The sequence below is a fragment of the Dasypus novemcinctus genome, chromosome 15 (assembly GCF_030445035.2).
Source record: "Dasypus novemcinctus isolate mDasNov1 chromosome 15, mDasNov1.1.hap2, whole genome shotgun sequence".
NCBI classification, from domain to species: Eukaryota; Metazoa; Chordata; class Mammalia; order Cingulata; family Dasypodidae; genus Dasypus; species Dasypus novemcinctus.
In genome coordinates, this window is record NC_080687.1 from 92,984,850 (window position 1) to 92,999,792 (window position 14,943).

A 14,943-nucleotide genomic window follows, 5' to 3' on the forward strand; every position below is an offset into this window, starting at 1 on the left:
TCTTATCAAAGACTATAGCTATGAAAAAAAGGATGGTGGGATTTTAAAGCTCAGATTAAATAGGTTAATTCTTGTTTTGTTTCATGTACTACTGAGCTATATCTGAAGTATATATTGAAATCATCACATTATTTACAGCTGTCCAATGACACAAGCAGTAAACTATTTTGAAGCATGAAACATGTGATGTTGATGACAAATGTTTCAGAACACCAAGAATAAGATTAATGAAGAGCAAGTACATCTAGAACAAGGAAAGGAATACATTTATTAAAAATAAAAATAGGAGACAGTCTCTGATAATGAAAAACAATATTTAAAATCCAAATACATCCAATATACACTGAACCAATATACATTAAAAAAAAATACCCATTAAGCAACTATTTTAGAACTTTCAAAAGGAAGAAAGTATTTTGGCTCCCTTTTGCTGGATACCTGCCTACAAACACACCACAGTACACCAACATTCACTTTTACATGTTCTGTACACCACAGTACTATAGAGTGTGCAATTACTTTGAACACATTGTTTCTGAGTAAAGTCATAGTTTCTGTACAAATGATCCACAACTTAAATCAGTAGCTCCATTTCATAAATGTATTTGTAGATTGGAAGAGCATGACAACCATTTTCAGAAATCTTCAGTTTTAACAAAAGGTACAGAAAAAACGACTAACTCTAGATGTTTTCACATTATTTTGTATGAGTATCAAGTACTATGTAAAAATTAATGTAAAATATTAAATTAGTCAAAACTAGTATCTTTAAACTTTAAAGCCAAGTTCTTCTTCACTCTTTAAACATGGCTGAGAAATCTTTTCTGCCGTTGTTACTAATAATGCTTGTCAAAATGAAGACAGCTGAAATAGAATATGCACTGTGTGAAAGGAAAAAGTACCAAAATGTCATACTGAGCTTAAGTCTTAAGACACACACACTTCCTGCTGGATACTGGACTGTGAAAGCTTATTATCTTCAGTCTTTTCATGTCCTGGGGCATGGCAAGTAATTTTCCGCTTAAAGAGACGAAGACTCAATCGCAGTAATTCATTGTCTACCATTGGAGCATTTGTGTAAGCTTGTTTTACAGTGCCCTATTTGGAGAAAAGAAAAACAAAAACAAAAAAACCATATACATTATTAGCTGACAGTGAGAAAAGCAGGTTAAGCTCTAATAAAAATATCAAAGTTATAAGAATACTTAATTTTGAATGGGTACTAAATTAGCTTTATTGGATTTAAAACCAAAATTAGGAAATCTTGTCAGATTTGAATCCTGGAAAAAGAAAGAAACCTTTAGAGGTTACCCAGTTAAACCACATCCTTAAAGTGGGAATCCTCTCAGCAATCTGACAAGGAATCAATCAGCTTTTAGTTTACCATTTCTAATGATGAAGCAAATAGAAAACACACTAAATATTTTGTTGTTGAAAGGGGTTACTTCTTCCACAAGTTGAAATAAAATCTCTTTTATGGAGCTATACATTCCATATTCCTTACCAGTCTGTTAAAGTCTGACAAGATATGGGCTCTAAACCTGAACAAATTCTCTGGAAGACAACTCATCAACTCACTATAGTGAGGAACTACCTCTTCCTTTGTACTAAAGTCTCTATTATTGTAGCTTACAGCTATATTAGCATATCTGACAGTTACTGTCATAAAATTTTGTTAAATGTTCTCCAACAATGTGTATAATGAAGTTTGGGTAACATATGAATTACTAAAGCATTCTGCTATTTCTCTTCTTTTCCAGGATCTTCAAAAACAAGTGACTGTGGTTCCTTCATCACATCTACGTTCTTTTTAAAAAAATTCTATTTTATTTAATAAATTGTGGTACAGTAAAATTTGACTTTTTAATGTATAGTTCTGATTTTTAACTCATGTATAGATTCATGTAACCATGACCAGGATGAGGATAGAGCAGTTTCATTACCCCAAAAACTCCCTGTGCTGTCTCCTTGTACTCATGCCCTCTCCAGAACCCCTAACAACTAATGTTTTCTGTTGCTAAAGTTTTGCTTTTTCCAGAACGCCATATAAATGAAATCACGAGATATGTAACTTTTGAGACTAGTTTTTCACTCAGTATAATGCCTCTGAGATTCATCCATGTTGTTGAATATACCTATAGTTGTTACTTTTTATTGTTAGTTAGCTATCAGCATACTGAACATTGCAGTTGTTTCCAGTTTGGGGAGACTATGACTAGAGCTGCTAAAAACATCTGTGTACAGGTTTTATACAAATATAAGTTTTCATTTTTCTAAATAAATACCTAGGAATGGAACTGCTGGGTCGTATAGTAAATGTGCATTTCATTTTTTATTAGAAATGAGCAAACTGTTTTCCAAAGTAGCTCTACAATTTGAATTCTCACCAGTAATATCAGAGTTCCAGGTGCTCTGCATCTTCACCAACACTTGACATTGTCAGGATTTGTGTGTGTATGTTGTATTTTAGCTTTCGTAATGGGTTATAGTATCTCATTGTGGTTTTTAATTTGCATTTCCCTAATGGCTAACAATGTTAAACATATTTGCATAAGCCTATTAGCTATCCATAAAGCATCCTGGTGAAGTGTCTGTTCAAGTCTTTTGTCCATTTTTAAAATAGGGCTGATTGTTAACTTTTAAGTTTCAAGAGTTTTTTATATAATTTGTGATACAAGTTCTTTTTCAAAAATGTGTTTTGCAGATATTTTTTCCCAATCTTTTCAATCTCTTAACAGTGTCTCTCAAAGAGCAAAAATTTTAAATTTTGATGAAGACCAATTATTTCAAAATAAAAAGCTTCATTTGAAAAAAAAAGTTACCCCTCCCCCTCAGGTCAACTGGTTATATCTGTGTGAGTTTATTTATGGACTCTCTATTCTGTAACATTGCTCTAAGTGTCTATTCCTTCACCAATACCACACTATCATAGCTTTATAGTATGTCTTAAAATAGGGTACCATGAGTTATCCAACTTTATTTAGTCTTCTTTTTTTCCAAAACTGTTTCTGCTCTTCTAGTTCCCCTACTTAGCAGGTAAAGTTTAGTATCAGCTTGCCCACATCTATGAAAAATCCTGCTGGGATTTTTATTAGAATTGTGTTAAATCTGTAGATCAATTTGGGAGAATTATAATCTTAATATATTAAGTCTTCCAGCCCATGAACAAGGCATGTCTCTCCATTTATTTAGGTCTTTATTTTTTTTTTTTCATTACTGCTTTGTAAATTTCACCATACAGATCCTGCACGTTTTGTTAGATTTATACCTATTTCATTTTGTGGGAAACAACTGTAAAGTGTACTGTTTTATAAATTTCAGTTCCAAGGTTTTTACTCCTCTCATAAAGAAATATAATTGATTTCAGTATGATCCTGTAACCCTTCTAAACTCACTCATTGTTAGTTCCAGGAATTTTTTTTTTTTCTGAGTAAATTTATTGAAATCTTTATTATATAGGCAATCATGTTTTACATGCATTACAGTAAGTTTTACTTCTTCCTTTCCAGTCTATATGTCTTATTTCTCTCTCTTGTATTCTGACTATGATACTGAGCAGGAATAGTGAAAGTGATATTCTTGCTTTCTGTTCCTGATCTTAGGGAAAAAGCATTCAAACTTTCCTGGTTAAGTATGATTTTTTTTTTTTTTTTTGTAAATGTCCTTTAATTCCAGTATATAAATAATGTTTCTTTAATTTCAGTTTACTATGAATTTTCATTATGAAAGAATGTTCACAATTTTGTCAAATGGTTTTTTTTATATCTATTGTTATGATCATGTGTCTTGATTGATTTTCCAATAATGAATCAGACTTCTATTCCCAGGATAATGTGCTTGCCGTAATGTATTACTCTTTTTAGTATACTGCTGGATTTAAATTTCTAATATTTCATTGAGGATTCTTGTGTCCACATTTCTGAGGGTATATAGGTCTGTAGTTTTCTTGTGACATATTTGTCTGGTTTCCATATCAGAGTAATGCTGGATTCATAAAATGAGTTGGGAAGTGTTCCCTTCTCTTCAATTTTCTGGAAGAAACTGCATAGAATTGTTACTTATTTCTTCTTTCAATGAATGGTAGATTTTGCCAGTGAAACCATGTGGGACTGGAGATTTCTTTTTCAGATGGTTTTTAGCTACAAATTCATTAGGGGAAAAGAAGATATAGGACTATTCTGTTATCTATTACTTCCTGAATAAGTTTTGGTAATTTGTGACTTTGAAGGGATGGATTCATCCCATCTAGATTGTCATTTATATGTATAACATTGTTTATAGTATGCCCTTATTACCCTTTCAAAGTCTGTTTGATCTGTAGTTACAACTCCTCTTTCATCCCAAGGTGGGGCAAAAAAGAGATCTACAAGCAGTTTTTCTACTTGCAATTTCCTGGTTGGCCAGGAGATGGTGCTCACTGGCATACCTTTCCACAGAAATGTTTCTTTCAACCTCCACTTTTCCATGTTTCTGGTCTGGCCAGAGTCAAGGTACAAAGTAGGTTCTGCTGGCTGAATTCAGTGAAGAAGCCCTCCAACTCACCCTCCCTCTTCCCTTGTTAACAGCTGACAAGGAGGAAGCATCTGTTCCCCTCTCAGTCAGCTGCAGTGAGCAAGGGATTTTATCCAGATTTACTATTTTGAGGGTGGGGGATGGGAGCCCTTCCTGGCCACTCTAGGGGTTTAGTAACTAATGTTTGTTGTTTCGGATTCTTCATCTCTTTGTCTGTTGTCCTCCTGGGAGTTGCACAGCACTGTCCTGGTCTGTTGACCCCCAAAGGAGGTCCCTTGGATGGCTTTTAGCCTTTTCTCTGTTGTTTTTGTTTTGCCTACTCTGAGACTATCTTTCTGAAACTCTCAGATTATATGGTTCTGAACAATGGTTCTCAATGGGAAATTCACAGGTATGTTTTTGTCTCAATTTTTAAAGGGGCACTATGGCATATTAGAGGCGGAACCAGGGAACATTATAAAATATTTTTCATAAAATGGGGTAAGACTCTGATGAGATTGCAACCATACAGCCTTTCTAAATTGAAATTTCTTACCTGAAACCAAGGAACACAGAAAATGATTTCTGAGTGACTAGTTTTCAGTGCAGTACAAAGGATAATGGTAATGCATATCATTTGAAATACAAAGGAGAGAAGTTGATTCATTACATATAATGGCTGCTTAGGGTATTAGGACTTAATTCTCTTAGAGGAAATTTCAGTTGAGAAAATTTGGAAGGAGAGATGTGAACCTAAGCAGAGAAGAGGAGATTGTAAGAAATGTGTCAGAAGAAATTTTGAGGGTCTTTAAGCAGGAAGACTTGGTGATGATGTAGTCAAGACATGATTTTTTAAAAGTCTATTACTCTTATCAGATTCCATTTTAATCTTTGGAGATGAGTTCATCCCTTCCCTTCCCACAAATTTAACCCCCTTCCCCAACTCTGAATATTTTTCTTTAATGAATTATCCTTTTCTTTAGCAATGTTATAACCTTATGTCTTCCTAAATGCCCCCAATAAAATGCTAACAAAAATGAACACATCAAGTTGCCAAATAAAGATCATATAGGGACACAAATTAAAACAAAGTATAGCATGAAACAATTTTTAATCATTTGAAAGTAATATTTAGGGGGAAACAGATGCAACTTAGTCAAGGTTTCCCTAACATTTTAGGACCAACCCTCTTTTGTGACACCAGCCATGCCTAACCCTCCACGCACAAACCAAACCCACAGTTTCTTAACTTTAAAATGACTAAGATGTTAATTTCTCATCATCACATCTCTTTCAGTTTTAACTTAATTTTTACTTTCATTTCCCATTATTCTTCTCAAGTATATGTTTATATTATTACTTCCAATTATTTACCTCTCTTCCAATTTGACACCTTCTGAGAAACATTACTTCTATAAAGATGCTCCCCACTCTGTGTCTGGCAAATATCTTCTTGATCTTCAGCTTAAATAAATTTCTAATATGTATTCTTATCTAAATAGCTTTCCCACAAATGAGTATTTCAGAGAAACAGTATTTTAAACTTTCTTTACACGTCAAGTTTTGAATACCAAGTAAGCTGTTATTTCAAAGAAATGTTAGCTAATACTAAGGATAGTAAGCTAAGTATTATAAACATTAATAGAATTCTTCCTTTTACATGTATAGGACACAAAAACAAAACTGAAAAAAAAAAAAAGACAATGAGCCCATAATCTTACTTTAAAGCAATCAAATAAAAAACCACACCATTCATGCTATTCACCAAACACCATATTTTTTTCAAGGAAATAAGAGTACCTTCTCATTTTTAACAAGCTGCTTACGGATTGCAGAATCCCGCCTGAAGCATAATGCCTTACAACACGGTCCAAGGTTACTAAGAAGACTTGCTCTTTCTTCCTTTCGTAGTAATGCAGCCATGTTGAGAGCCCCCAATTCATGTTCAAAAAGATTGTCTGCATCTTACAATAAAAAAATGAACATGTATTATGTTACCTTAAAAAAGGAAAGTGATACTAAATGGTTAGCTGAATATTCTACAAAGCCTATACTTTATCAAAGTTGGCAACATCAATGTAAAGTATTTTACATTAACAGCAATACATTCTCTTTGAAGAACTTTCAACATATAGTTATGTTGCTAGTATCAAATGAAAAGAAATGTTCTGATAGCTACTTTGAATGTGTCTAAGATATAAGCAAAGCAACTTGGGTGACAGAATGAGATTGATTCTCTCAATCTAATAGTCTGACTATGACTGAGACAAAATGCCCGGAGAGGAAAACTTCAAGTTAAGAATCAACAAAGTTAAATTCAGTCTGTTGCTTACCATCAACCACTTCTTAAAGCTCTACATTTCATGATTTTACTATATAACAAGCTTCAAATGCATTAATAATATTCAGAATGGGACCTTTAAAAAAAATCAGTTAAGTTAGAAAAGTGATTAGGTCTTGGTCAGTCTGCTTATTTTTTCCTAAATGTGGTCACTATAAAACCTAGGACTATGTATATACTAAAACCACATAGTTTGAAGTCACAACATGCACAAAAGGAAGTAAAAATAACAGAACAGAGCCAGCCTGTAATCCAAATAAATAAAAGAAAGAGTAATAACTTCAAAGTTAACATTTTAAGGGTTAGCCAAAAGTACCAAAGGCACCAGGCATATGGCCTCTATTCAAACAACAGGTTATTGTCAGACCCTGCAAAAGAAGACAACAAATTACAACTAAGTAGAACAAAGCACACACACTGGACTGAGAACGAATGGACTATAATATATACTATATTTAAATTTTCGGACCTGTGAAGCATACTGAGGTTAGTTAATTAACAAAAAGAAACTAGTATCATCGTATATATTCAGTCAATAGGTAGAAAACATAGTATTAATAAATATAAAGAAAAACTTAAACCAAAATTTTAAATTTGTTTTAAATTTTAAAAAAGTTAAATCAGTGGTGAAACTGATAAATTGTTGGTGCTATAAATTACTTTGTATATAGAGTAGCCATGAGACATGGCTGGGGTATGGTATGTAGTTAAACAAACTACCCTGATTATAGCGTTATTACCTAAGTTACTTGTCTATCAGAATCATCTTAGGAGCTTTTTAAAATGCAGTGCCTGGACCCGACCACCAATTCAACAGAACTACAGAAATCAAAATCCCTCCCACTGGACCAGGATATCTTTTTTCAGTCTCAGGTGACTAAGACATACCAAAGTTTGAGCCGATGAATGACATAGTCACATATGCATACCAACAGTTGAAAATAATGAGCATGAACCAGCATTCCACTACATATGCAAATACAGAAGACATTTACAATGAAACTATGTGCTTCCTAGAAAATTGCTTGTTTGAAAAAATCTTTTCCTTAGCACTCTGATTTTCTGCTTTCTCACAAGAGAAAACACAAAACACAAAACACACTTGCAAACACCCCTCTCCCAGCCTCCAAAGAATATCACATTGCTAAACTTCCACTCTCTTCAGGTTCTGAACTGACCAGTACTAAATCATGAAAGAGAAAGACTAAATTATAAGGAAAGCAAAGGCACCAAAATAAGTGAAACTGTTCAGCTCAAAGAACTTCACCACATTGCACTCAGAAAACCTAGACAACTGTCAGTACATGTGTTAAGTTTTATGTTTCAGCATTAGTATTTATTTTTAAATTACATATGGGGTGGGTATAGGTATACTGCCTCCAGTGCTAGGGCAAGGGCACTGGAAGAAACCAAACAGAATAGAAAAATAAGTATCAATTATTTCACAAATTATTTACTGAATATCTACTATGTGCCATACACTATTCTAGAAAATGGCATGATAAGTAAGAATAAATCATTAAGCAATGAATACAACAGTAAGTAAAATAAAGCCCCATTCCTTAGGAAACTTATAGTCAGCATCATATATCAGTTTTCTAACAAAGCTACCATAGCAATAATAAACAAGTACATATGCTTTCATTCTTTTGGTTAAGTCATCAGTAAGTCAGGGCCAAACTGTGCATCATAATTAGCAAAATCATACTAGATTTTTAACTCAAAAGATGAATAATGAAAGCCACAGGAACAAATAGCTTTATAGATTTTATTCCCATTATTTTACAAATGAAATTGAGGCCCAAAGCAATTACCTGCTTAATGCCAGACAGCCAATCAAATGAGGTAGAAAGATTGGGGAAAGAATGCAGGCCTTTGTTCATTTTCATTTTAATATACATATACAATTATAATTTATATACTTCAGATATGTACATTCTATTTTATTAGGTCATGTAAAAATCAAGTTTTAATATGTATGGCAACAGGTGAAAATAAAGGGCAAGGATTCATGAAACCCATAAAATATTTTTTTTTCAATTTCATAGTAGTAAAATATTTAATTTTTTAACCAAACTTTTTAAGTTCCTGGGACATGACAAACAATTGTTAAATAATACTGCTGCTTTTACTCTTTTACTTTCTTTTCCTTCATTTTACCACCCACTTCCCCCCTCCCCATTAACAAAAGTAGTAATAAGCTGCCAAAACAAAATAAGGTATGCTTCATATGAGAAACAGGAAAAAAAAAATCCATAAACTAAATGAAATGCTCTGAAATAATTAAAATTTGTCACACAATAAGTTCTAATATCAATGTAATAGAATATATTCAAACTAAAAAAAAGGAGTTAATATTTATTGAATGCTAACTACATACCAAGAACTGGTCTAAGCTGTTTTACTTGTATAAACCCATTTAATCCTCATCTCAATGATGAGGTTGTTGGTATAATTATGCCTGGCTTACCAATTATGAAACGAGAAATTAAATAATAGCTAGTAAGTGGTGTGCCCTATTAGAATCCAGACCAAGCTCTTAAGCCACTTTGTTATAGGCTCAACCCAGATATCTGCATTTGGATAGAATTCCCTATTTTCCAGGAGAAGGGGATGCCAAAACACCCACTTCACTTAGATATGAAAAAACAACTAGTCTGTTTATCCAGGATCTGCGTCATTAGCCTTGAGGAAAGTTAAGCACTTTGAAATTTGAACTTTCTCATCTGTGAAAAAAAAAAAATTCTTTTAGGAGGCACTGGGGATTGAACCTGGCACCTTGTACATGGGACCAGGCACTCAATCAGCTGAGCTATACCTGCTCCCCTAAAAAATAATTTTAATACAGAAGTTCATTGTCCTACTCTTCCAACTTTTCTGTGCTTTTAAATTTTCTTCAAAATCAGTCTAAAAAAGGAATTTTGACCATGAGGATTAAATAATGAATGTAAATGATCCCTAAAAAACCAGTTCCTATATTGCAAGAGCTGTTTCATAACAGCACTGAACCCCTTTTGAAGGCATCTTAATAGTTAGAGCAGACATTATACAAAGTGAAATGGAATTACCTTTGGGTTTTTCTACAAGTCTCTGACATGTTTCTTTGACTTTGGCAAATAGTTCAGAGCCTGCCAACTTTTTAGAAATCCCAACTCTCAGCATAACAGCACCAGGTGTGAATTTTAAGAGTGCAGCCCCAGGCTCTCGTGGTTCTTTTGGATGCTTTGGCATAAGACCGGACCAATCCACATCTATCACATCTAATGGATCTGTGAAAAGTTAAAGATTAAAATTCTTCAACAAGAAACAGCATTCTTGTTACCTACAGAGAAATATAAATCAAGACGAAATACAAGAAGCTCTAAATAACAAGCATCAAAACAAGGTCATATTCTTAAAGTTTTTCCATAAATGCTAATATTTAGAATCTAAATACCCTTACAAATAAAAAACAACTTTTCCACCATAAGAAAACAGACAGGGAAACAAAAACCCCACCCCCACGAAATAACTCATTTAAAATGCATGGGTGTTCCCCAGTAAAAGAACTCCTTTATTTCACTAAGATTACATCTGACACTTCGGAACTTGACACCATAATACTTTGAAGAGTTAAATCCAAGAGTATTTCATCTCCATGCATGCGTGTGCACACATATTTTTTTTTTTTAAAACAAGTAAGTTTCTAAAGATTCTTTTACAGGTTAGACAGTAGCTATTAGTAACATCAAGAGCAAATAATCCATTGATGAGATCAAATGAGGAAATTAAAATGAATTATGGTCCATTTAGAAATACCTAATACCAGATAATAATGATAGCAATCATATGTACTTTCCACATTAGAGAAAAAACTGTGAAATAAAATAGGAAATTAAATCAAAATAAGAATATATTTTACCTACTCAGACAAAGCAAAGACCCTCACTACGATTTTTTAAAAATGTTACTAAGAATCAGACTAACTACGATGCATTAACAGAACAAGGGGGTGTTGCTACAAGTCAAAATGTTAATTACTGAATTTAGAAAATGATACAGGAATACAGTGTTCAAAATAATTTCAACTATTGTAAATTTCTGAATGACTACATAAAAAGTTAGTCTGTTGCACTACAGGTGTGAAGCAATGCACCATACACCTACCATCTAAAATATTGCTAAGCAGTTGTTTGGGTAGATTCAGGTCATATAACATGACTCAAGTTCTGAAAGGAGCTCTTGGAATTTTGCTATTTGAAAGGAGGCCCTTTCTACTTCATAGGCAATGTTTATTTTCTTTCACTGAGTTAAAAATAAGCAGGGAATACAGACTGTAATTTCATTTTATTGGATTTGCAACCTTAATTAAATATAAAGGGGGAAAATTCTAACTGCTTGATGCTAATTCTTATAGCATGAGAGGGAACAATGATGACCTTAATACCATAAATCCAATTCTCTTTCTGTTCAACAACCACTGCTAAGGATTACCTGGCATCTTCTCCTCGTCCTGTTGATCCTCCCTCTTTTCAGCATCACCTGCCAGGATTTCATCAAGTTCATCATCGCTGATTGGCTCGTACCCTTCTCCAGCACCAGAGCCTAATGAATGTGCATCATCTAACTTGGATTCTTCATCTCCTGTCACACAGAAAAATTCATTTCAGCCTTAAGGGAAAAAGGTTTAAATCAGGCAAAAGAGAGAGGCTATGAACACTAAAGAGAAATCTGAAAAGAATTTTTCATAAGAAAAATAATTTTCCTTATTATTCAAACACTTGGTAATTGCAAAAGAAAATGGAAAGTGGTATATACACAAAATGGAATACGATTCAGTAGTAAAAAGAAATGAAATTCTGGTACCTGCTAAAACATGGATAAACCTTGAAGACATAAGGTTTAGTGAAATTAGCCAGGAATAAAAAAGCAAATATTATATGGTCTTGCTTATATGAAATACCTAGAATAAACCAATTTTATAGAGACAGATTTTAACAGGGGGAGGGGTAGGGAAGCTCTGGTAATGGAAGGTAGTTATTACAACATTGTGAATGTGATTAATCTCATTGAATACTGTGCTTGGGACGGCTGTGATGGGAAGTTTATGTTGTATTTGTTTCCACAATTAACAACAAAAACGATCAGTTAGGGGAGTGGGTGTAGCTCCGTGGTTGAGCACCTACTTCTCAAAATTGAGATGAAAATGTGATGTGAAAAATGCTTTCGTCCAGTCAAACAGTGGAGAAATATATAACAGAGTGGCATACTGGAATATCTAACCAGGTAACCCAAGAGATATAAGGATATTTAAAGAATGTGATTTTTACTCTGGGCTTAATGCTACAATATGGTAAACAAAAATAATAATAAATATTACTGTTTACATACTCTTGGGGCTTGAAATAGATTATCACAGATCAACAGGGTAAGCACTGCTACCAGAACTGCAGAGTTTCAAGGAGGCAAATTTTCCAGGAGAATTCTCAGGGAAGCCATTACTCACTGTGGCAGTTTGACATTATTTATGAATTCCAAAAAGGTATTTGATTATGTTTGTAAACTTGTCTGTTCCAATGGGTATGATACCCTTTGAATGTATTAAATTCAAAGGGTTTACATTTACTTGGCTACGTTAAGATTAGGGCTTTGATTCAACCACATCACTAGGGCGTGCAGGGTTGAGTTCCCACCCCATGGTCGGCTCAATTAAGAACACAGAAGTAGATATACAGAGAAGAAACACAGAGGAAGAGAGATAGCTCCATAGATAAGGCAGAGGCCCTGGGAAGAGACCTGAGCAATTTGCCAAATAGTTTACAGCTGATTTTGTGAAGTGACCAGAGCAGGTAAGCCCAGGAAGAGAGACAAACGCTGAGCCAGCTTACAGCTGAGTTCAGAAGCAGCAGAACCTACAGAGCCTTAAGAGGAAGAGGAAGACGAAGGCTGAACTCTTGTAGATATCGCCTGCCATCTTGCTTCAACATATGGCAACAGGGTGTGGTAAGGAAGTAACCTTGAATTGGAGTCTTAAGGCCCTTATAACTGTAATCTTTTACCCCAAATAAATACCCTTTATAAAAGCCAACAGATATCTGGTACTGTGCATCAGCAACCTCTTGGCTAACTAATACACTTACCAAGGAATAAAACATGGTGCATATATGTACAGGGGGAACATATTTTCATTCATCAGCAGTTTATTGTGCCTTCACTCTAGTTTTGATGATAAAGAAATAAAAAGCTATGGTTCCAGGAAGCACACTTGGCCCAGTGGTTAGGGTATCCATCTACCACATGGGAGGTCCACGGTTCAAACCCTGGGCCTCCTTGACCCGTGTGGAGCTGGCCCATGTGCAGTGCTGATGCGCGCAAGGAGTGCCATGCCACACAGGGGTGCCCCCCACGTAGGGGAGCCCCACGCACAAGGAGTGCGCCCCATAAGGAGAGCCACCCAGCACGAAAGAAAGTGCAGCCTGCCCGGGAATGGCGCCGCCCACATGGAGAGCTGATGCAGCAAGATGATGCAACAAAAAGAGACACAGATTCCTGTGCCGCTGACAACAAAAGCGGACAAAGAAGAAGTAGCAAATAGACACAGAGAACAGACAACCAGGGGGAAGGGGAGAGAAATAAATAAATAAATAAATCTTAAAAAAAAAAAAAGCTATGCTTCCTAGCAAAGGAGCACAGTACAGGGAGTGAAAACCACGAAATTATAATATAGCGTGAGGATGCTATCAGATATATAAACAAGGTGCTATGGAAATTTGGAAGAGCAGAGGCTTCGGAGAATAAACCACGCAAAGACTGGGAGTTGAAGTTTGAGTAAGATGCAAGGGAAAAGGTCCATAAGGCAATAGGAAGAACTGGTACCAAGAGGGACAAGAGAATGCAGGCCACCCAGAGAAAGTCCAGTAGATGGGGGTTAAGGCTGAAGAGCAGAGGCAGTGAAGAGTGAGGGTCCATACAGCGGAGGCTGGCTCTGAGCAGGGGAAAGGCTGCCGTGGACTTCTCAGGTTTCCATCCACTCATATCCACTCAGAGAAGTCTCCACATTTTAGCAGTGGGGAGTACCAGTAGGGTTCTAGATACAAATTGTCATTCAGTACAGTTTCAGATAGTGTTATTATTTCACATATTTGTTCTCAACTACCATAGAAAATGGGTTCCTTGAGTATTTCTTCGAATTCCTCCCTGAGCAAGGCTAAGCATTCCTTTCAATTTTTGTGATTTTATTTGTTATAAACATCAAAAAAAAAAAGGGAGTGATGGTCACTCATTACATTTATAGTAACTGCATATAAGCAATCTTTTATTTCATTCAGGCTTATGTGAACCAAGGCTGCCTTGCAGGTACTATTTAAGGGAATAAAGAAAAGATGTTTCCTATGAAATATGTAAAGGAACAGAGCAGTGTTACAAAAAAGGCTGTGGCACTCACCTTCCACACTCTCGGTCCTCTCCGCTTTATTTATAGCTTCAAATCCTGGCAGAGATCCCAGATCTTTATCCAGTCTTTCTTTATCCAAAGCTATTGAGTCTCGGGAAGTACCTTCTAGTTCTCTTTCATGTTCACTCTCCAGTTTTGTTTCACTGCGTTTTATAGACTCTATTTGAGAAGTACTCTCAAAGGATCTGTCTCTGTCTCTGTCCCTGTCCCTTTCAATAGACTCAGGAATTAGTCTCTCTCTTTCCCTGTCCAAGTCTCTCCTTTTGTCTCGTTCCCTCTCTCGTTCCCGCAACCTATCTCGGTCCCTGTTTCGTGGCCATTCTTTATCAGCATCTCGGTCCCATTCTCTCTGTCTTGTATCTCTCCTCTCCCTCTCGCGGTCTCTATCATGGTCATATCTATCACGTTCTTGAAGTCTATCTCTGCTATCAAATGACCCAGATCTTGAATGGACCTGTCGATCTGACTCAGGAGAACTTCTTCTTGAACTATGGCTTCTTGAATCCTGGCGATCTAAAAGAAATACAGCATGTATACAGAGTTAACACATAATAAAAGTCTTTATTTTACAGTTCCTGAAATTTATAATTTCTTTTTTCTATATTTATTCCAAATATCCAAAAAACTCATTTTGAGAAAAAATTCACCTCTAAAAGTGCTAATTAAATACACATAAAAA

At 35.1% G+C, this 14,943-nt stretch overlaps 1 protein-coding gene across 5 annotated transcripts in view; it reads right to left on the reverse strand.

Annotated features, from left to right (window-relative positions):
* Nucleotides 1–243: 243 nt before the first annotated feature.
* ZC3H13 (zinc finger CCCH-type containing 13) overlaps nucleotides 244–14,943 on the reverse strand; it is an 87,428-nt gene continuing 72,728 nt past the window's right edge. For all 5 annotated transcript variants that reach the window (XM_004475436.4, XM_004475439.4, XM_004475437.4 and 2 more), the window contains 5 exons: nucleotides 14,256–14,777; nucleotides 11,306–11,455; nucleotides 9,901–10,101; nucleotides 6,292–6,455; nucleotides 244–1,098 (listed from right to left, as the gene is read on the reverse strand). In XM_004475436.4, the coding sequence (XP_004475493.1) occupies nucleotides 928–1,098; nucleotides 6,292–6,455; nucleotides 9,901–10,101; nucleotides 11,306–11,455; nucleotides 14,256–14,777 (1,208 nt within the window). In that variant the 3' untranslated portion in view covers nucleotides 244–927. The remainder of the gene's footprint in view (nucleotides 1,099–6,291; nucleotides 6,456–9,900; nucleotides 10,102–11,305; nucleotides 11,456–14,255; nucleotides 14,778–14,943) is intronic.